Raw genomic sequence first — 26,277 nt, forward strand, 5'->3', positions numbered from 1 at the left:
TTCTGACTCAAGTTAACACAGCATAGCTCTGCCCACTTGCACAGTTTGTCTGGGTCCTTCTATACTTCCTTGGCTTCATCAGATTTAACTGTTGCACTCCTCTGTCTTGCTATTTTCTAATTCAGATAATCTCCACTGCTGAGTCTGCCATTGAGACCTTCATCTATTACACTGGGTTCCGGTTCACATACTGTGGCGCTGGTCCCAGCTCGAACTTAATTACTGGTCCTACAGTATCCACCCCCGTAACTCAGACACATCTGGCAGATTTTACCCAGGTGCAAAGAGTTAAGCAAAGCTGCCTCTATCAATCCAAGATTAAAAGCTGAAACTAAAGGCAAACCGTGGGTGTGCAGTGCAGTTGTGCTCACTGCACTTTATGTATGTGAAACCTGGACTCTATACCATCGGGACATGAAGCAGCTAGAAAGATTACACCAAAGGCAGACACTATCTTTCATAAAAAATTAAGTGATAAGGCAGAGCAATGAACAACAAAGTGCTGCAGCACACCAACATGACTTGCACTGAAGTCAAAGATATACAGGTGCAGCTGTGGTGGACGGGACATGTCTGCAGGTCAGACGAATGGCTTCCCGAGCCATATTCTACAGCCAGCTGATGACAGAAAACATTTCAGGGATACTCTGAAACGAAGATTAAAAAGAGTGCGGCACTGACTTGCAAATATTGCGTAAAGACCACACAGTCTAGGAATCTGATATAAAGCATGATGTCATGCACTTTAAAGCCAACATTAACAGCAAAAGAAAACCAATCACATAATAGTTAACTAGCAGCAGTCGGCAAATAGATATAGGATACAGGTGGCTTTTCATGGGTGTTGTGCTTTGGTTTATGAAGCCAGTCTCGGGAATACTACTGACTCGGATTTTCTTTCCTGACTACATTTATTGCTTAGAAATTCATTCATTCCCTATGATTGTGTGTCGCAGAATCATAAAATCTTACAGCGAAGGACATTTGGCCCATTGCGCCTGCACCGGCTCTCTGAAAGAGTTATCCATTCAGTTCCATTCCACTGTCCTTTCCTCATACCCTTTTAATTAAATTTTTTTTTAACCAACTTCCTTTTTAAACTATCATGGATTCTGCTTTCACCACTGTTTGTGGTAGAGCAGGTCATGTCTTAGCATCTGTTCTTTTGGCGACGATGTTAAATTTATACCCTCTAGCTACTAACCCACTGGCTAGTGGAAATAGATTTTCCTTTTTTACCTTGTCAAAACCCCATATAATTCTGAACACCGCCAATCAGATCTCCTCAATGTTCTTGGTTCTAGTGAGAAGACTCCCAGTTTCTCTTGTCTCTCCACTTAACTAAATCCTCTCAGCCTTGGTATCGTCCTAGTGAATGGCTTCTGTACTGTCTTCATGACTTTGACATCCTTCCCAAAGCAGAGCATCCAAAACTGGAAAAAATATTCTAACTGACGTTTAACCACCGATTTGCAAAGGTTAATTGCTTTTGCACTCTACACCTCATTACTTATAAAACTAAAGATCCCATAAAAACATTAAAAAAATTTTTTTTTTTTTTATCAACAGGTCCTCCCACATTTTGAAGTGATTTTGCATTATGTCATTTATTAAAATATAAGTTTCACAAAAGCAGATTCCTTAAGATACTATACAAATAAATTGGAGTCACTGATCAGATGAAATGATTTTATAAAGAAAAGGGGAGATTTAGGGAAGAAAATGAGGAAGTCTCAGAATTATAGATCAACAAGTATTGCAAAGAGAGGGACTAAGATGGGAAGCTGAAGAAGGAGAGAAAAGGAGATAGACAGATGATAGCAGGAAGATCAAAGCAAGTTAAAATATGCGAGACATTTGAATTTTGTTTCTTTTTAAACAAAACTGGAAAATGTATGTACTTCATTAACACATTTTGGTAGGATTAGACTTTTTTGAGATGCATAATTGTTTATTTACTTCTCTCGTGAACTATGCTCTTTGTGTAATTTTTAGCTTGAATTTAATTTTGGTAACTAAAATATCCAAAAAACTTCTCATTTATATTAGCTCTGTAAAGATGACCAGTTAAAGCACAGTGATTAGAGTACAGTGTCAGGACAAAACAAAACTGCAATCTTAAGTTCGTCCCTGTTTTTGATCACAATGAATGGGCATGATATGGGAATATTTTTTACAGATCACTTCTGGCATAACTACTGTGATCAGATTCTGACTGTATTAAATTACAATCATAACTCTATAATATACTAATGCTAGATGATGTCTACTTTTTGTTTGATCATGGTTAGTTATTTTATGATTAAAAAATTATGATTATACTTTCTTCATGGAGACTTGAATAGAATGGTGGAAAAATTTGAAACAGAACAAAAATGTTGCACTGTATTTATTTAGTTTTGATTACATAAGTGTTGAAATACATAAATGACTTAATTCATTAGCTTCATATTTTGAACACATGTAAATTAGTTCGCCGAAAAAGCTCCCGAGTTAAGCCTCTTGCATGAAGTTAAAGTAACACAGGTCTAACAGTGTTCACAATTCTTGCTGTTTAAACTTAATGATGGCAAACAATTGCACAAATACTGCGTGTTCAGATGCATCATGTCTTTTAACAGGGCTAAAAAAATCATACGGGAAACACTATGAAAACTAACCAGGGCAACATTCTCTTCTGTATCTGAACTCACCAATGCTTTTTTAATCTCTCTTTTAATTTGTTTTTCCATGTGAAATGTAACAAGCAATTTGCAATTTAATTCAAAGTTTGCATTAACAGGTTCAGAACACTGAATATGTCACACAACTAAACTACGAAGAATTACAAATTTCAACTTTTCAAAGTGTATTGGATGAATATCAATGAAACTATTAATATACTGCAAGTAGCAACCTTTTTGGAATTTCACTTCAGTCTTTTTAAGTAAGAATTTCATTTGTTGAGAGAAACACAGAAAGTAGAACCATTTTTTAAAGACATTATATTTTCTCATGCTATGCTGTGTGGTTCTGCAGTATAAGGAATCCACGCATCTCTAGGACCTTTTCATCATTATGTCTTTACCAGGCCTCGTGAGGAGGGTTGAAAGCAGGTGAGCTGTAGGTGCATGCTGCTCTTGAATTTGTTGAGGAGCTCTTCAAGTAACCTATCACGATGAAAAGGCCGTTAATTTATAATCCATTCCCGATGGTGGACAATCACATCTTATTTTATTTAATGGTTGTAATAGAGATAAATACTGCCAAGCAATTTAAAAAAAAATCGTGATTAATCTTAATCCTGCGATTAAACCAGTTAATCTTGGTTTTAATTGTATATTTAATTGATACATTTACTGCACCCATCTCATTCAAGTTTGTTTTATTATTAATGCTATTAATATTTTCATTCAAAAAAAAACAACCGAAGCATAAAATCCCTGTTTTTCTATTTCTGGAAAAGCAACTTAAAGATAAATGGAACTTGTTCAGGAGAGTGTGTATATAGAGGGCACGGACTCAAGACTGCGACATTCTTCTCATCTGTTGTTTTCTTCTCATTTCCTACACCTCAAATCTAATGTTATGTTGGCCTGGACTTATGGTTAGACCTGCTCTACACCCACTTATAAGAGACATATACTGAGCTCATTTTTGAGATTAATTACATCTTTCATTGTAACAACTCAAAGCTTATTTCTTTAGTTAAGTTTTTTGTAACTTCATTTAGCTACAAGAGTCCCAACTTTGAAACTATGTTCTGTTGGCCTACATTCCTGATTTAATTGAAAGAATTCCTAAGTCTTCATAGCACAGCAATCACAATGCAAGTCAACTTTGTTCTGGTTTCCTCAATATTTTCAACACATTAAAGTCCTTTTGAAGGTGCAGCAACCATCATCGAATGCAATATTCCAAGTGTGGACTCGCTAAAAAGGGTTTACAGAATGACTTTAGAATTGTAGTACATATTTTTGGAATTGGAATTATTATCTCGCACCACAAACATTTTGAAAGGTGCCCAAATTTATTTCTGCCATCAACTTCAACGCACAATCATTATTGTGATCAATGCATTACTTATCTTTAGGTGGAGTATTCCTCATTCATTGATTTAAGTTATTATCCACACATTCTGTACAATTCAGGGTATCTAACAGGAGAACCTACCACGTTTTAGAGATTATTAAACGGTACCAACTGATAACTCTATTCATGATAAACATGTTTCTTTATCAGTTCTTTTGACCATTCCAACCAGCAATAGGTTAGGTGTGAAAATCCAAATAGGAGTTTTTCCCCTTAGTTCTTTTTATTTATCTGATGAAACTTCTCAAAATCAACAGGTTATGAAACTTTCGCTGTAATGTATTATTTTCAAACTGTACCAATAGATTCAACGTCTGGATGGAGGGGGCAGGGGGGGGGGGTTTGAGAAGTAGCCTGCCATTTGTAATGTTAAAGATAACTTGTGATAAGCTGTAAAGTTCGGAGATCTGCTTTTGCCATCATTCTGCAACCTGGCCAGTCAACTATTCAGTGTCTCTGGATGTCTAGAAAGTTCTTCTGGCAGGGAAATGTATCTACGTATCTAGCTCTAATAGGAAGGTTCCATCTGGGAATCTTATAAAGTTACCAGGTAGCTTACCTTAAGTTGCTAGACAGCAAGAAAATGGCACCATCAGGCGAAGGCATACAGTAATTACATATTCGTTTTACTCTATTGAGGGAGCGGAATTTTGGATACCGTTGAACCTAGTAAATCACTGCCCGGATATACACATTATGTTCCTCCACTTCCTGAGCAGAATTTAAGAATTTCATTGTTTAATCAGGCAAGTTCGCCGAAAGCCATTTCGGCCAGTGATAGCATCTTAGTCCCTCTCTTATTAGTAAAGAAACTCCTCTTCCAAGTCTGATTCAGCTTTTGAAGACTCAAAATCCTGGCCCCTTTTCCATCCTAGGAATTAGATACCATGAATAGTTGTGTTAAAAGGTCACTGATTATCTTTTAGGAAAACTGCTTGGATTTACACCCTTCCCACCTGTTGTCTCCAGTCTAGCTGCTTTATTGCTGGATACTCCATTTTACTTTTCTGCTGGAATATTTATGGTTTGTTCATTTGACTTTGGTAGGAAAACACACTTATAAACAATTTTAAACCAAGAATATCTGGAATGGAAGATGCAACACCAATATCATATCATCAATGTTCCCTCTAATTTTTGTTGCCATCTATTTTTAAAACATAACTAAGTTCTCCAGGGTGAATTTCAAAGTACAACAAACTACAGAATCATCTGAGCAACTTACTTTTTATCTGCTCCATTGGGAAGCTGGGGCAGTGCTTCAAGGGCCTGTTTGAAGCTGTAACTAGGGAGACAGATAGGTTTACACAGAATTTAGTTCAAAATCTTTGAGAAAATAACATTAAAATAAATACAGCTTTTAATACAACAGATTCAAAACCCTTTTAAAAAGGAAAAGTATCCATTAAATAGGGAAAGCACTGTCTAGATGAGGTCAGATAGAACGTAAGATTATGAAATAAAATAATTTGGCAAATTTTGCCTTTTTAAAAAAGAGATTGTGCCGGACAAAAATATACTGATAATAATAGGCTTCTGCAGAATTCTTATGCAAGAATCTTCCTTAATGAACATCCATTGTATAATAAGCAGTTGAACAGATTCTCTCAAGAGCTCAGTTTGTTCAGAACCGCAATTATTCTAAAAAATGTATGATATTTTGACCAATATGCTAGATTGCCTACTCTAAATATGGCCATCTTTATTCTCTGTCCAGCTCCCCTTGATCAAATAATTCTGGCAACAAGCAGGCGACCACTTGAGATGCTGTCCCTTTAAATGGCTGATGCTTTAGTGCAACTATAGACATTTAAGCAGTAGAGGTGGGAGAATCACCACACCAGGATGGCTACTGTACTCTTAAAAAGGACAGTGCCAGAAGTGTTTTTTTCACCTGTTTGATGGTGGAGTGTCAGGTTGCATGTAGACATTGAATGAATGTGCCAGGAGGTGCAAGTACTTCAACGATTAATTGAACTAACTTTTTAAAAGCTCTGTTGAAAGTTGCAAGAATCTAACTGAGAAAAGTATGACTTAAAGTTCCTTCTTACTTGCTGTCAGGAGTCAGGAATGAGGCAACAGCATCTCTAAGAGCACAAATTTCCAGTTTGGCCTGAAGAAAGAAACACATCTTACAAGTGTGTTCACAACATGCCTTACAGTCTCGACTCCCATTTAAAATGGTTGATGCATTATTATATCATCAAATAAAGTCACTGTATTATGTGTGTGATAAACATCCTTCAAGACTAAAAGGATATTTAACAATTGCTACTTATAATACTTTTGAGAACTAAGCTGTGACACATAGGTCATCACAAAGCTTCTCTGTATGCATGTCACATGATGCTTGGAGAGCAAGTTTAAAGCAAAGTTAAGATCCCCAACTTCATGTTTAGAATACACAGCTTGAAGAAAAATGATTAAACCTTACCTTTCAATCTAATTTATTTCATAACAATGTGGAAAAAGTGGCAAATTCATACATAGATACTTGTAGCAGGGATCAATCAAATAGTACATAGTCTTGTGCTGACTGCTTGCATGTCTTCCATGGAAAAAGAGTTTGCATGTCAATGGATGGATAACTAGTAATGGATCAAGTTGGTGGAGCAAATTTGATGCCTACATGCTGTACCATTTAATGGTAGTATGTAGTTTGCAGCTGCATTTCCCCACAAAAAAGAGAGTTGCATTTATACAGCACCTTTCACGACCACCAGACGTCTCAAAGCGCTTTACTGCCAATGAAGTACTTTTGAGGTGGAGTCACTGTTGTAATGTGGGAAACGCAGCAGCCAATTTGCGCACAGCAAGCTCCCACAAACAGCAATGCGATAATGACCAGGATAATCTGTTTTTGTTATGTTACAAGGGGAGTTCCCGATCTCAGCTGCACCATCAAGGGCAGCACAAAATGGCAGGCAGGTGCTTCCCCTCCTAGGGAGGAATGGAGGGGAGGAAGGAAGGAAACCAGAGGGGGCAAGTTACCCAGAGCTGGTCTTGCACATTTCTAATGGTCAGTTCCACATGTCTAATAGACCGTTCAAGAGCAGCATTGGCAGAGCCAGCCGTGGGCCTTGACAGAGGGAATCAAAAATAAGTTTGCAACTTGAAACAACACAGGCACAAAATAGTATGAATAAAACATCATAAATTATTTTATTCACAGTTTAAAAAAAACATAGGATTATAGTTATTCAGTGTCTTGTGTATGTTTGTCTTTATATCACCTTAGAGAGATATCAATCTAAAGGGAAAGTGATAAACTCCACTAACTGGTACAGGAAAAGCAATGCACAGTTCAAAAAAATATACACATCATTTTTACAAATCCTATCTGTTCCTAATTTCTTCAACCTACCCGATATACAGTGATTAATATTAGGCTTTAATCTGACCCATCTAAAAAAAAATTATTGTTATGGATACAAGTTAAAATACTTTCCTTTAAACATCACTTCCAACACTGTTAAACCAACAATATCTGTAAATTATGTACAGCATCAATCTCATTGGCAGATTCATTGCTTTTGCTAGTTAGATGTCAGCTTTGGCAGTGGCACTCTCCCCGGTGTCCTGGTCAATATTTATCCGTCAACCAACATCAGTAAAAAAACAGATTATCTGGTCATTAGCTCATTATTGTTTGTACATAAATTGTCTATCACCTTTCTTACATCACAATTAGTGACTACACGTCAAAAGTACTTCACTGGCTGTATAGTCCTTTGGGATGTTCTGAGGTCATGAAAGATGCTATATAAATGCAAGTTCTTTCTTTTCTTTAATCTAAATAAATCTTCAAGATTGAGACATATATAAAAGAGATCAGAAGTACTGTCAATTCAAAATGCAATTGATACTTGTAAATGTGATCAGATAATGACTTACATTCGCACTATAATCACTAAAAGGGGCAGACATCAGAGTAAACGATCTCAACTTTTCACTTCTGACAGGTGTAGTCATTCCTAAAGTCTTGCTACATTTGCAGCTCTGATACTGTTCAGGCTACAAGTCTCTACGATAGTAACCATGTCTGACTTGCAAATCATAAGCTAGCTGCTTTGTGACAACAAACTATTGGACATTGTATTAACAGTTCCCCGTTAATAGGAACAAGTAATTCTTTTCTCAAACTGATAGCACTACCAATTAGTTGTCCAGCGTTTGCAACATCTCCATGAGGCCACGAGAGTCTGAGTTGCTTCTTTGGAGGATAAGGCAAGAGATCTGAATGCTTCCATACGGCAATCTTATCTTTTGAGGGCTGTTGTACCACAGACCACATATATAAAGTTAACAGATGTCGTGAACCGTTACTTACTGTTTCTAATTTCTGATGAGTAAAGAAGTTTTTTTTGCTGGTTGATATTTAGTGATAAGCACTTGTATGAAGAATAAGGGCCTGTTCTTAATTATATATACACGAGCTGAAGTGCCCGGCGGTGCCGAGGCTTTTTCGAGGGAATGTTGTTGTTGGAAGAGAGAGCGCGCGACTGGGGGGGAAGAGAGCGCGCGACTGGGGGGGAAGAGAGCGCGCGACTGGGGGGGAAGAGAGCGCGCGACTGGGGGGGAAGAGAGAGCGCGACTGGGGGGGAAGAGAGAGCGCGACTGGGGGGGAAGAGAGCGCGCGACTGGGGGGGGAAGAGAGAGCGCGACTGGGGGGGAAGAGAGAGCGCGACTGGGGGGGAAGAGAGAGCGCGACTGGGGGGGAAGAGAGAGCGCGACTGGGGGGGAAGAGAGAGCGCGACTGGGGGCGAAGAGAGAGCGCGACTGGGGGGGAAGAGAGAGCGCGACTGGGGGGGAAGAGAGAGCGCGACTGGGGGGGAAGAGAGAGCGCGACTGGGGGGGAAGAGAGCGCGCGACTGGGGGGGAAGAGAGAGCGCGACTGGGGGGGAAGAGAGCGCGCGACTGGGGGGGAAGAGAGAGCGCGACTGGGGGGGAAGAGAGAGCGCGACTGGGGGGGGGGGGAAGAGAGAGAGCGACTGGGGGGGAAGAGAGAGCGACTGGGGGGGAAGAGAGAGCGACTGGGGGGGAAGAGAGAGCGACTGGGGGGGGAAGAGAGAGCGACTGGGGGGGAAGAGAGAGCGACTGGGGGGGAAGAGAGAGCGACTGGGGGGGGAAGAGAGAGCGACTGGGGGGGAAGAGAGAGCGACTGGGGGGGAAGAGAGAGCGACTGGGGGGGAAGAGAGAGCGACTGGGGGGGGAAGAGAGAGCGACTGGGGGGGAAGAGAGAGAGCGACTGGGGGGGAAGAGAGAGCGACTGGGGGGGAAGAGAGAGCGACTGGGGGGGAAGAGAGAGCGACTGGGGGGGAAGAGAGAGCGACTGGGGGGGGAAGAGAGAGCGACTGGGGGGGAAGAGAGAGCGACTGGGGGGGGAAGAGAGAGCGACTGGGGGGGGAAGAGAGAGCGACTGGGGGGGAAGAGAGAGCGACTGGGGGGAAGAGAGAGCGACTGGGGGGGAAGAGAGAGCGACTGGGGGGGAAGAGAGAGCGACTGGGGGGGAAGAGAGAGCGACTGGGGGGGAAGAGAGAGCGACTGGGGGGGAAGAGAGAGCGACTGGGGGGGAAGAGAGAGCGACTGGGGGGGAAGAGAGAGCGACTGGGGGGGAAGAGAGAGCGACTGGGGGGGAAGAGAGAGCGACTGGGGGGGAAGAGAGAGCGACTGGGGGGGAAGAGAGAGCGACTGGGGGGGAAGAGAGAGCGACTGGGGGGGAAGAGAGAGAGCGACTGGGGGGGGAAGAGAGAGCGACTGGGGGGGAAGAGGAGAGCGACTGGGGGGGAAGAGAGAGCGACTGGGGGGGAAGAGAGAGCGACTGGGGGGGAAGAGAGAGCGACTGGGGGGGAAGAGAGAGCGACTGGGGGGGAAGAGAGAGCGACTGGGGGGGAAGAGAGAGCGACTGGGGGGGGAAGAAGAGAGCGACTGGGGGGGGAAGAGAGAGCGACTGGGGGGGGAAGAGAGAGCGACTGGGGGGGGAAGAGAGAGCGACTGGGGGGGGAAGAGAGAGCGACTGGGGGGGGGAAGAGAGAGCGACTGGGGGGGGAAGAGAGAGCGACTGGGGGGGGAAGAGAGAGCGACTGGGGGGGAAGAGAGAGAGCGACTGGGGGGGAAGAGAGAGCGACTGGGGGGGAAGAGAGAGCGACTGGGGGGGAAGAGAGAGCGACTGGGGGGGAAGAGAGAGCGACTGGGGGGGAAGAGAGAGCGACTGGGGGGGAAGAGAGAGCGACTGGGGGGGAAGAGAGAGCGACTGGGGGGGGAAGAGAGAGCGACTGGGGGGGAAGAGAGAGCGACTGGGGGGGAAGAGAGAGCGACTGGGGGGGAAAGAGAGAGCGACTGGGGGGGAAGAGAGAGCGACTGGGGGGGAAGAGAGAGCGACTGGGGGGGAAGAGAGAGCGACTGGGGGGGAAGAGAGAGAGCGACTGGGGGGGAAGGAAGGAGGGGGAGAGCGACTGGGGGGGAAGAGAGAGCGACTGGGGGGGAAGAGAGAGCGACTGGGGGGGAAGAAGAGAGCGACTGGGGGGGGAAGAGAGAGCGACTGGGGGGGAAGAGAGAGCGACTGGGGGGGAAGAGAGAGCGACTGGGGGGGAAGAGAGAGCGACTGGGGGGGGAAGAGAGAGCGACTGGGGGGGAAGAGAGAGCGACTGGGGGGGAAGAGAGAGCGACTGGGGGGGAAGAGAGAGCGACTGGGGGGGAAGAGAGAGCGACTGGGGGGGAAGAGAGAGCGACTGGGGGGGAAGAGAGAGCGACTGGGGGGGAAGAGAGAGCGACTGGGGGGGAAGAGAGAGCGACTGGGGGGGAAGAGAGAGCGACTGGGGGGGAAGAGAGAGCGACTGGGGGGGGAAGAGAGAGCGACTGGGGGGGAAGAGAGAGCGACTGGGGGGGAAGAGAGAGCGACTGGGGGGGGAAGAGAGAGAGCGACTGGGGGGGAAGAGAGAGCGACTGGGGGGGAAGAGAGAGCGACTGGGGGGGAAGAGAGAGCGACTGGGGGGGAAGAGAGAGCGACTGGGGGGGAAGAGAGAGCGACTGGGGGGGAAGAGAGAGCGACTGGGGGGGGGAAGAGAGAGCGACTTGGGGGGGGAGAGAGAGAGCGACTGGGGGGGGGAAGAGAGAGCGACTGGGGGGGGGAAGAGAGAGCGACTGGGGGGGGGGAAGAAGAGAGCGACTGGGGGGGGGAAGAGAGAGCGACTGGGGGGGAAGAGAGAGCGACTGGGGGGGAAGAGAGAGCGACTGGGGGGGAAGAGAGAGCGACTGGGGGGGAAGAGAGAGCGACTGGGGGGGAAGAGAGAGCGACTGGGGGGGGAAGAGAGAGCGACTGGGGGGGAAGAGAGAGCGACTGGGGGGGGAAGAGAGCGACTGGGGGGGAAGAGAGAGCGACTGGGGGGGAAGAGAGAGCGACTGGGGGGGAGAAGAGAGAGCGACTGGGGGGGGAAGAGAGAGCGACTGGGGGGGGAAGAGAGAGCGACTGGGGGGGAAGAGAGAGCGACTGGGGGGGAAGAGAGAGCGACTGGGGGGGAAGAGAGAGCGACTGGGGGGGAAGAGAGAGCGACTGGGGGGGAAGAGAGAGCGACTGGGGGGGAAGATGAGAGCGACTGGGGGGGGAAGAGAGAGCGACTGGGGGGGAAGAGAGAGCGACTGGGGGGGAAGAGAGAGCGACTGGGGGGGAAGATGAGAGCGACTGGGGGGGAAGAGAGAGCGACTGGGGGGGGAAGAGAGAGCGACTGGGGGGGAAGAGAGAGCGACTGGGGGGGAAGAGAGAGCGACTGGGGGGGAAGAGAGAGCGACTGGGGGGGAAGAGAGAGCGACTGGGGGGGAAGAGAGAGCGACTGGGGGGGGAAGAGAGAGCGACTGGGGGGGGAAGAGAGAGCGACTGGGGGGGAAGAAGAGAGCGACTGGGGGGGAAGAGAGAGCGACTGGGGGGGAAGAGAGAGCGACTGGGGGGGAAGAGAGAGCGACTGGGGGGGAAGAGAGAGCGACTGGGGGGGAAGAGAGAGAGCGACTGGGGGGGAAGAGGAGAGCGACTGGGGGGGAAGAGAGAGCGACTGGGGGGGAAGAGAGAGCGACTGGGGGGGAAGAGAGAGCGACTGGGGGGGAAGAGAGAGCGACTGGGGGGGAAGAGAGAGCGACTGGGGGGGGAAGAGAGAGCGACTGGGGGGGGGAAGAGAGAGCGACTGGGGGGGGGGGAAGAGAGAGCGACTGGGGGGGGGGAAGAGAGAGCGACTGGGGGGGGGAAGAGAGAGGCGACTGGGGGGGGGGAAGAGAGAGCGACTGGGGGGGAAGAGAGAGCGACTGGGGGGGAAGAGAGAGCGACTGGGGGGGAAGAGAGAGCGACTGGGGGGGAAGAGAGAGCGACTGGGGGGGAAGAGAGAGCGACTGGGGGGGAAGAGAGAGCGACTGGGGGGGGAAGAGAGAGCGACTGGGGGGGGAAGAGAGAGCGACTGGGGGGGAAGAGAGAGCGACTGGGGGGGGAAGAGAGAGCGACTGGGGGGGAAGAAGAGAGCGACTGGGGGGGAAGAGAGAGCGACTGGGGGGGAAGAGAGAGCGACTGGGGGGGAAGAGAGAGCGACTGGGGGGGGAAGAGAGAGCGACTGGGGGGGAAGAGAGAGCGACTGGGGGGGAAGAGAGAGCGACTGGGGGGGAAGAGAGAGCGACTGGGGGGGAAGAGAGAGCGACTGGGGGGGAAGAGAGCGCGACTGGGGGGGAAGAGAGCGCGACTGGGGGGGAAAGAGAGCGCGACTGGGGGGAAGAGAGCGACGAGGGGTGGGGGGGGGGGGGAAGAGAGGGGAGGGGGGAGGGGAGGGGAGGGGGGAGGGGAAGGGAGGGCGGAGGAGGGGGGAGGGGGAGGGGGGAGGGCGGGGAAGGGGGAGGGGGGAAGGAAGGGAGGGGGGGGAAGGGAGGGCAGGGGAGGGGAAGGGAGGGGGGAGGGGAAGGGAGGGGGGAGGGGAAGGAGGGCAGGGGAGGGGAAGGGGAGGGCAGGGGAGGGCAGGGGAGGGGAGGGGAAGGGAAGGGAGGGGAAGGGAAGGCGGAGGGGAGAGAGGGCGGCGGGCGCCCCCCCCCCCCCGGGGGTCGCGCCCCCCCCCCCCCCCCGGAGGTGAAGACCGCCGATTGCGCGCGCAGCAGGAGCGGAGACGCGGCGTCTCTCTCGGCCGGCGGGCCCGGTTGCCAGGGCAACCGTGACGCTGACCAAGCCAGAGAGAGAGACGCCGCGTCTCAGCTGCTCCTGCTGCGCGCGCGGCCGCCCCCCCCCCTCCCACCGAGGTGAAGACCGCCGATTGCGCCCGTTGCCAGGGTAACGCTGGACGCTCAGCAAGCCCCGGCAGAGAGAGACGTCTCAGCTCCTGCTGCGCGCGCACCCTAGCGGCGCTGGGCTGAGGCTCGGCCCTCCAGCCTTCGAGTGGGGCCGGGAGGTGCCTAGCTCGGGCGTGGGTGCGGAGGAGACGCCGAGGCTTCTAGGCCTACCTGGAAAAACGGGGAAAGGTAGGAAAATTAATGAGATTAGATAAGTTAATTACTTTCTAAATCATTTTTTTTAAAAACAATATGTGTTTTAAAAGCAACGTTTTTTTTTTTAAGACGCAGAAAGCGGGAAAAAGAAAGGAAAAGTTTGGAATCAAGATGGCGGCGACTCACCTTGGTTCAGAACGATAAAGCCCGGCCACAAATGAGATGCTAATGAGCGGAATGTTGAAGGTTTTTGGGATACCGCGGGCGCAATTTTAGCCCGGCCGAAACGTAAATACGCTTAAAACCGTCTCGGAAGCGTAAGCTTTCTTTGGAGGTAACGCGCGCATAGGTACGCCCTGTAACTTTCGAGTGCATACCCGCAACGCACACGCGATGACAGACAGATAGACAGATAGAAAGACAGAATGACAGAAGTACCGATTTATATATATAGATAAACATTCTATTTAGAATCACCAGAAGTGGCTAACCTCCAGACTGTGGCCACTCGTTTCTCACATTTCCAAGACTTGTAGAAACATGTGCTTTGCTGGTTCCCAACACTCCTGCTGCTTATAGCTCTATTAAGCTTCTTTTACTACAACTTTATGCAGAGTTACTGTCACTTTCAGTTCGCCAGCCAAAACATGACCACGTGAACTGAAGTTTTTTTCTCAGTAATTTCTGTCATGAATTGCTTTATGTTAAAACCACTATAGGATAAATTGGACACTTGCTGCTGTGACTGCTACTGGGGTTATGAGGTGGTTTTCATTATATTGCCTATTAAAAGGGAGTTCCAGACACTACAAAATAATTAGTGTTTCACTGTGATTTGCAACCTCCCCTACTGATAGGATGTGCATTCCTCTTGGAATGCCTTCGGGGAACTAGAGGACAAGGAGTATTTCCAGAGGAATGATCAAAGGTAGGCATGTTTGCACTTGAGACCGATTCGAGACCGTCCATTACCTATTTAGGTGGGACAACAGACTCCACCAGGGCTCCTTGGGCATGTCGATGAAGATGTGACTTCAGCACCTATGCTTGACCGAGGAACCTTTCCCATGTTCAGACTGTGCCATCCTGCTGTACCAGCAGTCTTCAGAGGTTGGAAGTTTAAAGAGCTGATGCACAAGCTGCCCACTGACCTAGATGTCTGGAAGTGATTGTACATCATGCAGATGTGATTTACAGTGAATTACTTTATTATGGGCTTGGAAGACACGAGTCTGGCAAAGACTTCAATTGTACATTGCATCTTGAAGGTGTGCATTCCTGAGGTATGATGCATGAGATGCAAAGAACGAGTTGTAAGATTGTGTGAGGTCTTGGCACGGGTGAAGAGTTCCTATGAAAAAGGCAACATCTTGTAGCATGTGATCTTTGGGCCATCCATGAGGTACAAAGTATTGTTGATTAGCTTACTTTGCTGATTCCTGCATGTATGAAGCAGAAGATTGAGGGTAGTCAGTTCATGTCCCTTGGCTCAGCAAGTAAATGCGCCACATTGAATGTGGTACAGGGGCAGAGAGACCTGAAGGTCAAGGACACTGTTGTTCTCTTATGTCACTTGGGGCAGCAGTGATGTGCTACAATTGGCCTTGGTGCTCTTGGACAAACAAGGGGAATAATCAGCTACAGTTCCTGCTGCAAATTGCTATCCAGTGATCATTACAGGAAGGCGCACATGTGGACATCAGGTGAGGACTGTGTCAGGCTCAACTAGGACATGGCACAGATGAGCAAGTAAGCTGTTGATATTATTTACCTAGGCTCACAAAAGAGGAATGGACAAAAGGAGGAGATACCAAAAGAGCCATCAGCAATCAGCTTTCAGGAGGAGAGAGAATGAGAAAATTGGAAAATAAAAAAAGACATGCAAAAGCCATCAACTGTTCCAGTACAAAGATCTACCTTTAATGAATCTAAATTGAAATCAATTCCATTAATGTTCAGTAATGCCCCTTCTCCTTACACTGGTATAATAGACTGTGCTGGACAGAAGAGCATAAAGCTTTGCAGGCAGTTCAGAACTGACATTAAGTGGTGTGCGGATGTACACTGAGATGTAGCCCGGGGCTTTCCTCTTCTTCCTGGGGCGGAACTGATTATTTTTGCAGGGTGGGTTTCCAGCAGGATCTCAGTACCAGGAGGGAGCCTGCTGCTGCCGAGGAGGAAGATGTGTGGCAGCAGCAAAAGAAAGCAAAAAAGGAAAGCTGGAAAAAGGAAAGAATTTATATAGCAGCTTTAATGTCCTCAGGACAGTCCAAACGCTTCACAGCCAATTAAGTACTTTTGAAGTGTAGTCACTGTTGTAATCTGGGGAAAGAGGGTAGCCAATTTGTGCATGGCAAGATCGCACAAACAGCAATGCTTTAGGGATGTTGGTTGAATCTTGTGCTCTTCTTCGAATAGTGCCATGAGATCTTTTATGTCTACCTGAGACACCAGAAGGGGTCTTGGTTTAACATCTCATCCGAAAGACAGTACCTCCGTCAAAGCATAACTCCTTCAGAACTGCACTGAAGTGTCAACAGAGATTAAGTGCTAAATAGTGCCCAAGGCTGACACAAGAGCAAGAGGCACAATTAAAGGGGCAAAAGAACCCTGAAGAGCACATCGCAGTTTGTACTAAAGGCCTTGGACTGGAACGGGACCTTCCACAAGTAATGGGGCCATTATGGAGGAGGCCACTGCCAGGCCCTCTACCCTGCAACCAACAAATTAGGGGGCTTGCCACTGCTATCCCAGGAACGACTGCTACCCCTCTGCTGGTAGTCCCTTGGGTTGGAGATAGCACGGCCTGAGGGTGGGGAAAGTAGATGGCTTGCCGAACGCCCATCTCCCTGCCTTCATTTACATGTGGCAGATGATGGGAGAGGAAAATAAAGGACCCGGGCTGGAATGTGACAGTAGGCCTCACCACCCAACTTCCCCATGTTTCTGGCATAATAATGGAGGAAAATCCAGGCCGCAGCAAACTATTTTAGTGCATTATAATTTCAAACTGCATGACATTGAGATTATAAAATAGTTATCAGATAAATGGGCTTCTAGGATTTTATTTGGGGCGGGGAAGGATTATAGAGAAGAAAAGATTATGTTGTATGAACCGATCTAAAATTATTCAAATGTCGAATGGACTAATTAAGGTTTGCACAAACTAGAACAGTACAGATGCATTATGCTATGGACTTTAGGAAGTTTAGGTTGTGAAACCTGTGTGCAAGTGCACGATAGCTGCACCACTGCATTTAGACACACACCTCTTTCTCCACATCTAGTACAGAGCTCCGCAAGACAGGAACTCTGGTTTCATTTTGCATCAACCATTCACATCTGAACGGAAGGCAATCCACCGAGAAACTCTCTCCGAGGGTTTTGGTGGGGGGGTGGGGGGGAAACGTGGTTTAACTCTTGGCAATCTTAAATGTTTGACTTTAGCACATGCAAAAAAAAAAAATCACTCTCAGATATAAAAAACTCAATCTAAATCTCAATCTAAATTTGCAATCGGGTTTGTTGCTGGATTATTACATTTCCAGACATGTATTTAGACCCTATTAGTTTTATTTACTTACTAAATTTATATTGTATTACCTAGGGACAAGAGCAACAAATTACACAACAATTGAACTTTACCCAATATGAAGCAGCTCCTGCACTATAATATACAGTTTACATCACTAAATAAAAATATCCACAAAACAATGCAACTTAACACAACCTTTTCTGAAATGACTGTGCATGTGATGAACTAATGTAGATAACTTCAAAGCTAAGCCAAGTGAACTAAAACATGTACTCGTACCAAGGCGCCATTAAATAACCATTCTGAGTCAGTGATTATTTCTTTCTTCTCATGCATTATGACCAAAGGCAAAATAAACTTAAAGAAGGTCAATGAGTGAAATTCTGTTAATGCTCCGATACCTGCAATGCTCCATTTTTGCTAAAGGAAGACACGCACTGCATCAGTCGGCTCATTTCTTCAGCAACGGCCTCTACAATTCGCGAAAGAACCCTTGGGACTAAGGCCTTAGAAATTGTAAACACCTGTAAATTCACAAAGATTTTGTTGAAATAAGATGTTAGATTACCCAATGTAGTTATGGCCTTCCTTTTTCTTTAACAGAAGTTCAACTTCCACATACAAATAGAAAAATACTGTCATCACATGAGCAGGGGAGCGGTTATGTACACTGTCCCTTTAACAGCTATACATCATGTGTAGTCATATTGATTAAGTAATCATCTTCCATTCTGTTACATTTAAAGTCTCGCCTTTAGTTATCCGTATTTTTTTTTTTAACCATCATCTATACTTTCCTTACCATTGGACACAGTAAGGAGGGACCGGTCACTGCCTCCTTACGAGCAGCAACCACAACTGCCCCATCCTACTCTCTCGTCAAACTTTCCACCCAGCATGCCCACTGGGGGCTAATCTTGCCATCCTCCTTTCTGTCCAATTCACCCCTCCCAGCGCTGACCTTGTGGACTCTGCCGGTGGATCGGCTATCACCGCCCCTCTCCGCATCTCCTTCCAGAGTGTCCGTTCACTTGTGAACAAGGCTCTTGCCGTCCATGAGCTTATTGTGGATGAGTGCATTGATATCGTGGCCTTGACGGAAACCTGGCTGAGGGGTGATGACACCTTTCCCATTAATGAAACCTCCCTGCCTGGCTATACCTTCAACCACATGCCCCACCCAACCCACCACAGTGGCTGCGAGACTTATCACCAAATCACACCTTGGTCTGTCCTCCAATCCTTTGGCACCTTCTCCTCCTTTTATCATCTCACCTTGTTCCACCCCTCCTGCCTTAATTAAAATCCTCGTTCTCAACCGCCCACCCAAATACCACAGCAGTTTTCTCACCGATATTTTTTCACTGCTTTCCTCCCTCGGGCTCTGCACCGAACGACTTCTCATCATCGGTGATTTCAATCTCCATCTCAATTCATTATGCCCTCTCCTCTGAGTTCACTGCCCTTCTATCCTCCCTTAACCTCTCCCTCCATATAAACTCCCCTACCCATACTAATGGCCACCCCCTTGACCTTGCCATCTCATGTGCCTTTGCTACTTTCATCGTGCCACTCGCAGATAAGGCCATCTCTGATCACTTCCTTGTATCCCGCTCCATCCACATCCCCCTTTCCCCTCCCAACTCGACTTCCTTCTGTATCCACCCCTGGGGGAAAACTCTTCCCCCAAGTCACAACTGCACTTTCAAATTCTCAACTGTCTAGCGCTTGGTCGTCCATTCACCACGACATTTCTACAGCTGCCGATCTGCTCAATCACACCCTCACCTCCACCTTTGATGCCCTTGTCCCCATTAAAACCAAATACTCTCTCACCCTGGTCGTTTCCCCTGGTACGGCCCTCATCTCCACGCCCTTAAATCGAAGGGACGCAGGCGTGAATGTTTATGGCGTTTAGCCATTCATCGCCAGATCTGGCTGGACCACAAAGCATCATCGGGTCCTGCTCTCCTCTGCCAGAACTGCTCACTCTTCCAGGATTATCCTGGAATGCTTCTCTTCGCCACTACAAACATCTTCTTATACCCCTCTCCCCGCTTCTTCTACCCTCAGCTCTAACAATAAGTGTGAGGAGCTCATGGACTTCTTTGTCACTAAGATTGAGATCATCCGTTCAGCTGCCTCCTTTCTCCTAGCCCACCGGGCCAAACTTTCCCTAAACCCTATCAATGAATTCGCATCTTGCTCAAGTTTCTCTCCTATCTCCAATCAACAAAAGTGTCAAATAGTAGATTGGTGAAAATATCTTGTCCCATGTACATCAAAAGCTAAAGCTCTGTGTATATCAACTAATGCATGAAGTATGTGGTGGCAGGTAAACTTTCAATGCTCTGAATTTCTGAATTAAATGAAACTCAGTTACAATCCGGTAGACATGAGAGATGAGGCCTTTGAACTGCTTTATCATGTACTGTGGGTCTGCACCAAATCATGCAACTCATTAATTTGTTCAGCATTCACATCTAGACAAAGGGTGAAGAAACATGCCCTTTGTAGCTTGTGGATGTACTGATGCACTGAACCATTTTATTGATCCACACTCATTTTTCCACATTTAGCTTTTCCTCCAGTAACCATAAAAGGGTCAAATGCTTTGAGCTCTGACTGATGAAAGATGCATCAAAGCTTGAGGGTTCATGATTTTCTTTATTTTGATTTAGTACTGCTTGACAGCACAATAGAGAAGCAAGCAGCTTTGGGCGTAGAAAGCTGTCTGATGCTCCCTTGTCCCCCCCCAAGTAAGTCCAGCTAATGCCATAGAAGTATTACACTGTTATGGTAATCCAGGCAAAGTAACTCCACAGTACATCTCTTAAGAATGCAAATTTCCAGATGATTCATTATGTTGATGAAGAGATGGAATGTCATGGTATTGTCTTCACAAAATACCTTTGTGGGCATGATTGTACAGGCTGCCTCTGAACTTGCTGCGGTATAAATATTAGACCCAAAATGAAAATGCACATTGTAACTGTGCAAATTAGTATTAAGACCTTACCTCTGCATGTACAGCAATGATGTTAACTAAAGCTTCTTTTAAGTAAGTTCTGACACCTAAGAAAATAGAGAGAAACAATGCTTAGTATAACATTATGACCTGTAATAGTTGGATAAAATGTTTGAATTAATCCTAAATACTGAATCAAATGGATAAAAACAAGGGATCAAGAGATGGCATTGCCTTGTTATGAGGACAAATAGCTTCTCTTTCTCCTCACCTTCTGTGCTCAAGGGGCTGAGGCAGATAGTTTCCATCCAGACTACTGGCAATGCCATTGTTTCTTAGCCAACCACGATAAAGCATACAAGTTTGGTCTCAGTGGAGATTCCCCATCCAGTTCAACATTCTTTACCCTTGCAATATGGAACCAGTGGCCCCATCCATCATGATCAGGAACAGTGGAACTGCTTTCATAGGAACATAGGAATTGCTGGATGACAAAAGACAGAGGTACATCTAGTTTGCCTTCTACTATCCTGGTAGTCGCACGATACCATGATAATGGATGTTGTTGACTATTCATAGCAATCAATCTGTATCAATTAGCCTACAGCAGACCCAGAAATGACACGAGGAAAACCCCAGTGGTGGAGAGCTTATCCCTTCTTCGCTACGAATTGCTGGATTTAAAAAAAAGTCTTTATTTTTCTAGCACTTTCTGGCCCTTTTCAATATTTTCTCCAAAGAAAACAAACTCAATTCTGTAAGTCTCTTTATAATTTAACCCTTGCTGCGTTAAAGATAAGTCATGACATCTACGTGCAATCAAACTACAAGCACCACAGAATGCAATCCTGAGGCAACGCTTTCTGGTTTGATGCCTAACAATATGCTAAAGGATTACCTGGTTGCATCTACGATACAACGTGGCAATCTTTAGATTTGTGACAACCGATTAGCTGAATCACTGGTATTTAAGTTGGGTTTATCGCCAATTTGAGGCCAATTTTTATCACTGTTGCTCCCAGCCACAAAATGGGAGACACAAAAAGGCAGGCAATTACTTTTTTTTTTAAATACAAGATGGAAAAGCTATAATAAGAGTAAAGTTAAATTAATAAAAATAGGTGAGAGGAAAGGAAGAAAATGGAGAAGATACAATAAAAAGTATTTTTTTAAATTACTTACAATCTCATTTTTAATTTGCACAAGTTTAATACAACAATAAAGCTAGCCAACACTGAATAATTATTACTGTACAATGACTATTCTCTGAATTCTTGCATTTGCATCAACATCCCTTTGAAAGTAGAGTGCACAACAATACGCTCAAGCTTTGGCATGTTGCAAGACACCTGAAACATTGGTCATTGCCATCAGAAGATCCAATGGCATGTCTTACAAAGGTCGAAGGGAAACGAACAGGTAATTTTCTGACTGTGCAGCTGGCAAATTTTTCTCACCAAGTAGTCTTTGAGAGTGTCTTCTGATGGAGGGTGGAAAGAAATCAAGGGAGCCGCCCCAAAGTCAGCGTTTATATGCAACTAGCTGGAGTGCCCGGCGGTGCCGAGGGTTTTTTGAGGGCATGTTATGAAAAAAGTAGAAATAATTTTGTCTGTCTGTGTGGGAAGGAGAGAGGAAGAGAGAGAGAGACGGGGGGGGGGGGGGGGGTGGAGAGAAAGAGGGGCCCGGGGATCGAGAGAGAGACTGGGGGGGCAAAGAGAGAGACGGGGAGGGGGGGGGGGGGAAAGAGAGAGACGGGGAGGGGGGGGGGGGGGAAAGAGAGAGAGAGAGAGAGAGAGAGAGAGACTGACTGCGGGTGAAGGGCGGCCGCCATTTTGTGAGGTCGGCGGGAAGTTCCCTCACCCTCTCCCTGCCCCGTCTCTCCCCTCTCTCTCCGCCCCTCTGACTCACCACGGAGCATATCCGACACCGGGAGTCCAGGTGCCCATCGCTCCGAAGCGAGCCCGGGGTTCCTCATGGTTAACGCGGCGGGCCTTTGGACCCGGTTGGCCGGGCGGCAGTGGAACGCCTTTCGCTCCGGACTCCCGTGTCCGATATCGGTCGGGGACGGCTCGTGTGAAAGCCCCGGTTTTCCCGGTCCCGCGCTCATGGCAAGAGAGAGAGGGGGAAGGAGAGAGAGAGAGAGAGAGAGAGAGAGAGAGAGAGAGTGTGTGAGTGAGTGAGTGAGTGAGTGAGTGAGTGAGAGAGAGAAATTTTTTAAGCTTCAGGCCCGGCCGGTCTGTAATGGCCGCCACTCACCTCAGTAATGGCAGTTTGAAGGATTAGGCCCCGCCCACAAACGCCATGAAACGCCCCCCGTGACGCACCGATTGGTCAACCATCAGGTCACTGAACTGTAGGATTGGTCAACCATCACGTCACTCAACGCTAATGAGCGGTAGGATTGGTCAACCGCTAATGAGCGGAATCATTTCTGTTTTTTGAACGTTTTTTGTCTACTGTCCGAACAATTTTTGTCTGACCAAAAAGTAAAGACGCCTAGTAGACTCCCCTAATCATAAGCTTTCTTTTGATATAACATATGTGTAGGTACGCTCTATAACTTTTGAGTGATGCCCGGACAGACAGACAGAACTATCCTTTTATATATATATACCTGAAAGTGGGGCGGAATGGGTCACATAGTGCACATTATGATATATAAAAATGTCTTTAAAAGTACACAGTGGCATTCTAATTTTGGGAGATTGTCTGGTACATGGAGTGTGAAAATGAAAAATAGCAGCTGTTGAATCTTCAGAGTGTGATGGTCTGAACGTGCCGTAAGTTTTAACATCTGCATTCACCTTTGTTTACATATGTCATCAATTATTTCTATGTATAATTCAATGCTTTCATATCCATCAAAGAGTTATAAATAAAACGAAGAAATGGACAAATATTCAATGATGAACAGGCTTCAGTGCTGGGTTCTAGTACCCAAAGCTGCCAGGATTCTGTACATCCACCAGAAAATAAACACACTACAATACAAAAAAAAATGTAGTGTCCAATTCTTTTGTTTAATTTAATAGGAAATAGAGAGAGTAAAAATGTTGAAAACTGCAATAGCAATCAGTTTCTGTTCCCATAAAGTAAGGAATGGCAATCAGTTTCCATTTCCTTACTGTGGTAGTTAAATTACAGTTCCTATTTCTGTGTTTATTAAATGTTTAGCAATAGTTAATTAGCACAAGAAAGAATTTATTAATAGAAATAGGATCTAGTTGTGAACTGTTTTTTCTGGTTTCTAGAGGATACTAGATAGGATTTCTATAGAATAAATTGCTTTTCAAATCTCTACGGTTAAATGGTAGAAATTCTGACCGGTAAACCATGTATGAATGTTTAACATGTTCACATTATATTCCTGCATGCAATGTTTTACACAAGTGTTAATTCATTTGTTTTAAACAAATTAACACCCACGTAACAATAGTTTATACAGGAATGTACTACAGTACAAACGTGTTCATGCGAAGGTTGCCAAGTAGAATTTCTACCCTTCGTGATCTGACTACAGAACCAGAGTGATAGATGTTTACAGCACAGGATAAGGAGAATTGACCCAGTGTCTGTACCAGCTAGAGCAGTCCAAAACCCGTTCTACTGCCCTGCTCTCCCCCCATCAACCTGTACCTTCCTTTGCTTCAAATCTTAAACCACTTTTTCCTTAAAAGATGCAATAATCTCTGCCTCAACTGCTCCCTGTGGCATAGCATTCCATGCTCTAACTCTTCACATAAAGATGTTTTCCTAACCTTTCTCTCATTCTCTTAGTGACAACTTTAAATCGATGACAGATGATCACTGACTCCCCACCCAGAGTAAATAGTCTTTCCCCATTTACCTATCAAAACCCCTTCAAAATAAAAAAAACTTCTATTAAATCTCCTCAGCTTTCTCTGCTCCAGTGGAAATAGTCTCAAGTCTCTCCTTATAATGATGGATTCTCATCTCCGGTATCATTCTAGTTCCACTTTATTAAGACATAAAAGCAGTTGCTACAATATTATATTAGCCCAACCCATCCATCTACTCATCACACTTTCAAATAACTTTCAGTAAAGAACTGCTTGGGAAACTTTCTGCATAGGTTAATGTAAAATAATATTTGATGTAAGTGTTGATTTGGTGGATCTCTGTCATTCCTACATAGGTAAAACTTCAGCCTTCATACAAAACAGTATTGTAGTAGCTGTGGTTGTTGTGACATGATAATGCATTCATGCTGACCAACAGCCCACAGTTCACAAGGACCAAACAAAGTGATACAGAGAAGCAATTCATTAAAACAGGAGATGGTCAGAGAAAAAGAAATAAGGAAAGAGAAGGCAAATGAAAGAAACAAAGAGAGAACAAAAGACAGATAAAAGTAGGAGAGAGAAAATGTGGAGCCCACAGAGGAGCTTCAATCTTCTGTGACCCACCACCAGAGCAGGTCTCGTCAGTTTTTCCTTCACTTTGCAGTACTCGATCAGCCTTCCAAGATTCCCTAAAATGTCTTCATCGAGGAACCATGATTTTAGATAATTACTCCGCTATGTTCTGACTTCCTAATTAGGACGGCAACAACTGATCCATCAGCAAAATATCCTTATTAGTCAACTTTTAAAAAAGCACACGCTCTTCACTTGTCTGCATAGCCTTTTGATGCATTTTGTAGTTTTCTCTCAATATGATTGTTCTCCTTCATTAAATTATTATATTCCACATAGCAAAGAACAGCCAAAGCTGTCAACAAGTCAAGCAAGCCAAAGAGAAGACTGCTCAAAAAAATCTATGAACAAAGAATTAGCTTGCGTCATATCAATCCATTAAATACATATAAAGAATTTTGCACATCTTGCCCCAGTCCACTGTTATGGTTGTCAAACACAACTTAATTGAAAAGTGTCAATTGCAGCCATTCCATTTGGCCACTTGCTAATGCTGTCCACCATAACATCTGTGAATCCTCCTTTCCACTCCTTTTCTGATGGTGCAGTTGTTAGCTCTCCCAAACAACAAGCCAATCTTTTTGTCCCACTTTTCTACTCCAACTCTCATCTGGATGATCTTGAAAAAGATCCCACCTTCCCAGTTTTATCTCCTCTATATCGGTCAGCTATGATCTTATTGAATGGCGGAGCAGGCTCGAGGGGCCGAATGGCCTGCTCCTACTCCTATTTCTTATGTTCTTAGATTCTTTGCTTTCTGATGCCAACAAGAACTGTGGAACTTTCTAAAGTTCTGAAAGCTGCAGTTAATTATCACAATATCTATCACTTTTAATCGCCAGTACAGTTTCTGAGATGGCGATCTTGTTGTCTACTTTATGCACTCTGGATCTTTATTCTCGAACAGTTTGCTTAATCATTTGTTATTGTCGTAGATATTTCTAAAGCCTTTGATCAAGTTTAGCAGCAGTAACGTCTAAACAAGTCATCGTATAGTCTCCCAGCTAAGTTACATTCATGGCTATCTAGTGTTCTGAGAGATCTGGCCTCATCAGCCAACTGTATCCACTTTTTTCTGATAATTCTGCCCCACAGTCATCAGTTTCTTGCAGATTGCCCACCCTTAGCTGCTTACAACCTCCAGTCCCCCTCATTGCAATTGCTGCATAGCTACAAGCTGATTTCCTCCATTTCCCTTACTTGTCAACGAAAATTTTATGTCAGTTCTTCAAAGTCAGTTTCTTCACGTCTCTTGCAAGTATAATTCAAAGCTACTACCTCACAAGTGATGGCGCCATCCTTGCCCCTCCTTCACCTTTCAACATTCCTGGCCTCACTATCGCCTTTGACCTCAAATGCTCCTCTTACATCTCCTCTATTGCTAAAGCTATCATCAATAAGCCCAGCTCCCTCGTCTGAGCTAAAGGCATCCTTCTCTCTCAACAGGTCTCCACTCTCCTAAAAGCCCAAGTCTGCCCCAGATTTGAATACTGCTCCAATATCGGTCAGGCTTTTCCAACAACTATCTTACACTCCTGGGCAGGGTACAAGAAGCTTGTTGTCCAATAGGTGATTCCCTCTCCCATCTTTAGTCTCCAACCTCTCTTTTCATCGCAATCTTTCTACTTTATTGAATAGCACCCCTCCAAATGTTCTTCCCTTGCTCCTCCGAACTGGCAAATACTCTGTCCTACACTCTCCCTCCTCTCTACATCCTCACTGTGTTACAATTAATAATTACCACTAAGTCTCCTACTCTAACTCATTCTTTCTCAGGTGCTCAAAACTGTGCAACCAATTACTCCTTCAGTCATTCCTTT

General features: G+C 45.7%; 1 protein-coding gene across 6 annotated transcripts in view; it reads right to left on the reverse strand.

Moving 5' to 3' along the window:
- Positions 1 to 2,374: 2,374 nt before the first annotated feature.
- Positions 2,375 to 26,277, reverse strand: part of exoc2 (exocyst complex component 2) — a 303,326-nt gene continuing 279,423 nt past the window's right edge. For all 6 annotated transcript variants that reach the window (XM_085989137.1, XM_085989132.1, XM_085989135.1 and 3 more), the window contains 5 exons: positions 20,073 to 20,128; positions 17,455 to 17,577; positions 6,123 to 6,184; positions 5,297 to 5,356; positions 2,375 to 3,149 (listed from right to left, as the gene is read on the reverse strand). In XM_085989137.1, the coding sequence (XP_085845263.1) occupies positions 3,056 to 3,149; positions 5,297 to 5,356; positions 6,123 to 6,184; positions 17,455 to 17,577; positions 20,073 to 20,128 (395 nt within the window). In that variant the 3' untranslated portion in view covers positions 2,375 to 3,055. The remainder of the gene's footprint in view (positions 3,150 to 5,296; positions 5,357 to 6,122; positions 6,185 to 17,454; positions 17,578 to 20,072; positions 20,129 to 26,277) is intronic.

The sequence above is a fragment of the Somniosus microcephalus genome, chromosome 5 (assembly GCF_052327205.1).
Source record: "Somniosus microcephalus isolate GS21.2 chromosome 5, FLI_Smic_1.0, whole genome shotgun sequence".
Classification (NCBI taxonomy): domain Eukaryota; kingdom Metazoa; phylum Chordata; class Chondrichthyes; order Squaliformes; family Somniosidae; genus Somniosus; species Somniosus microcephalus.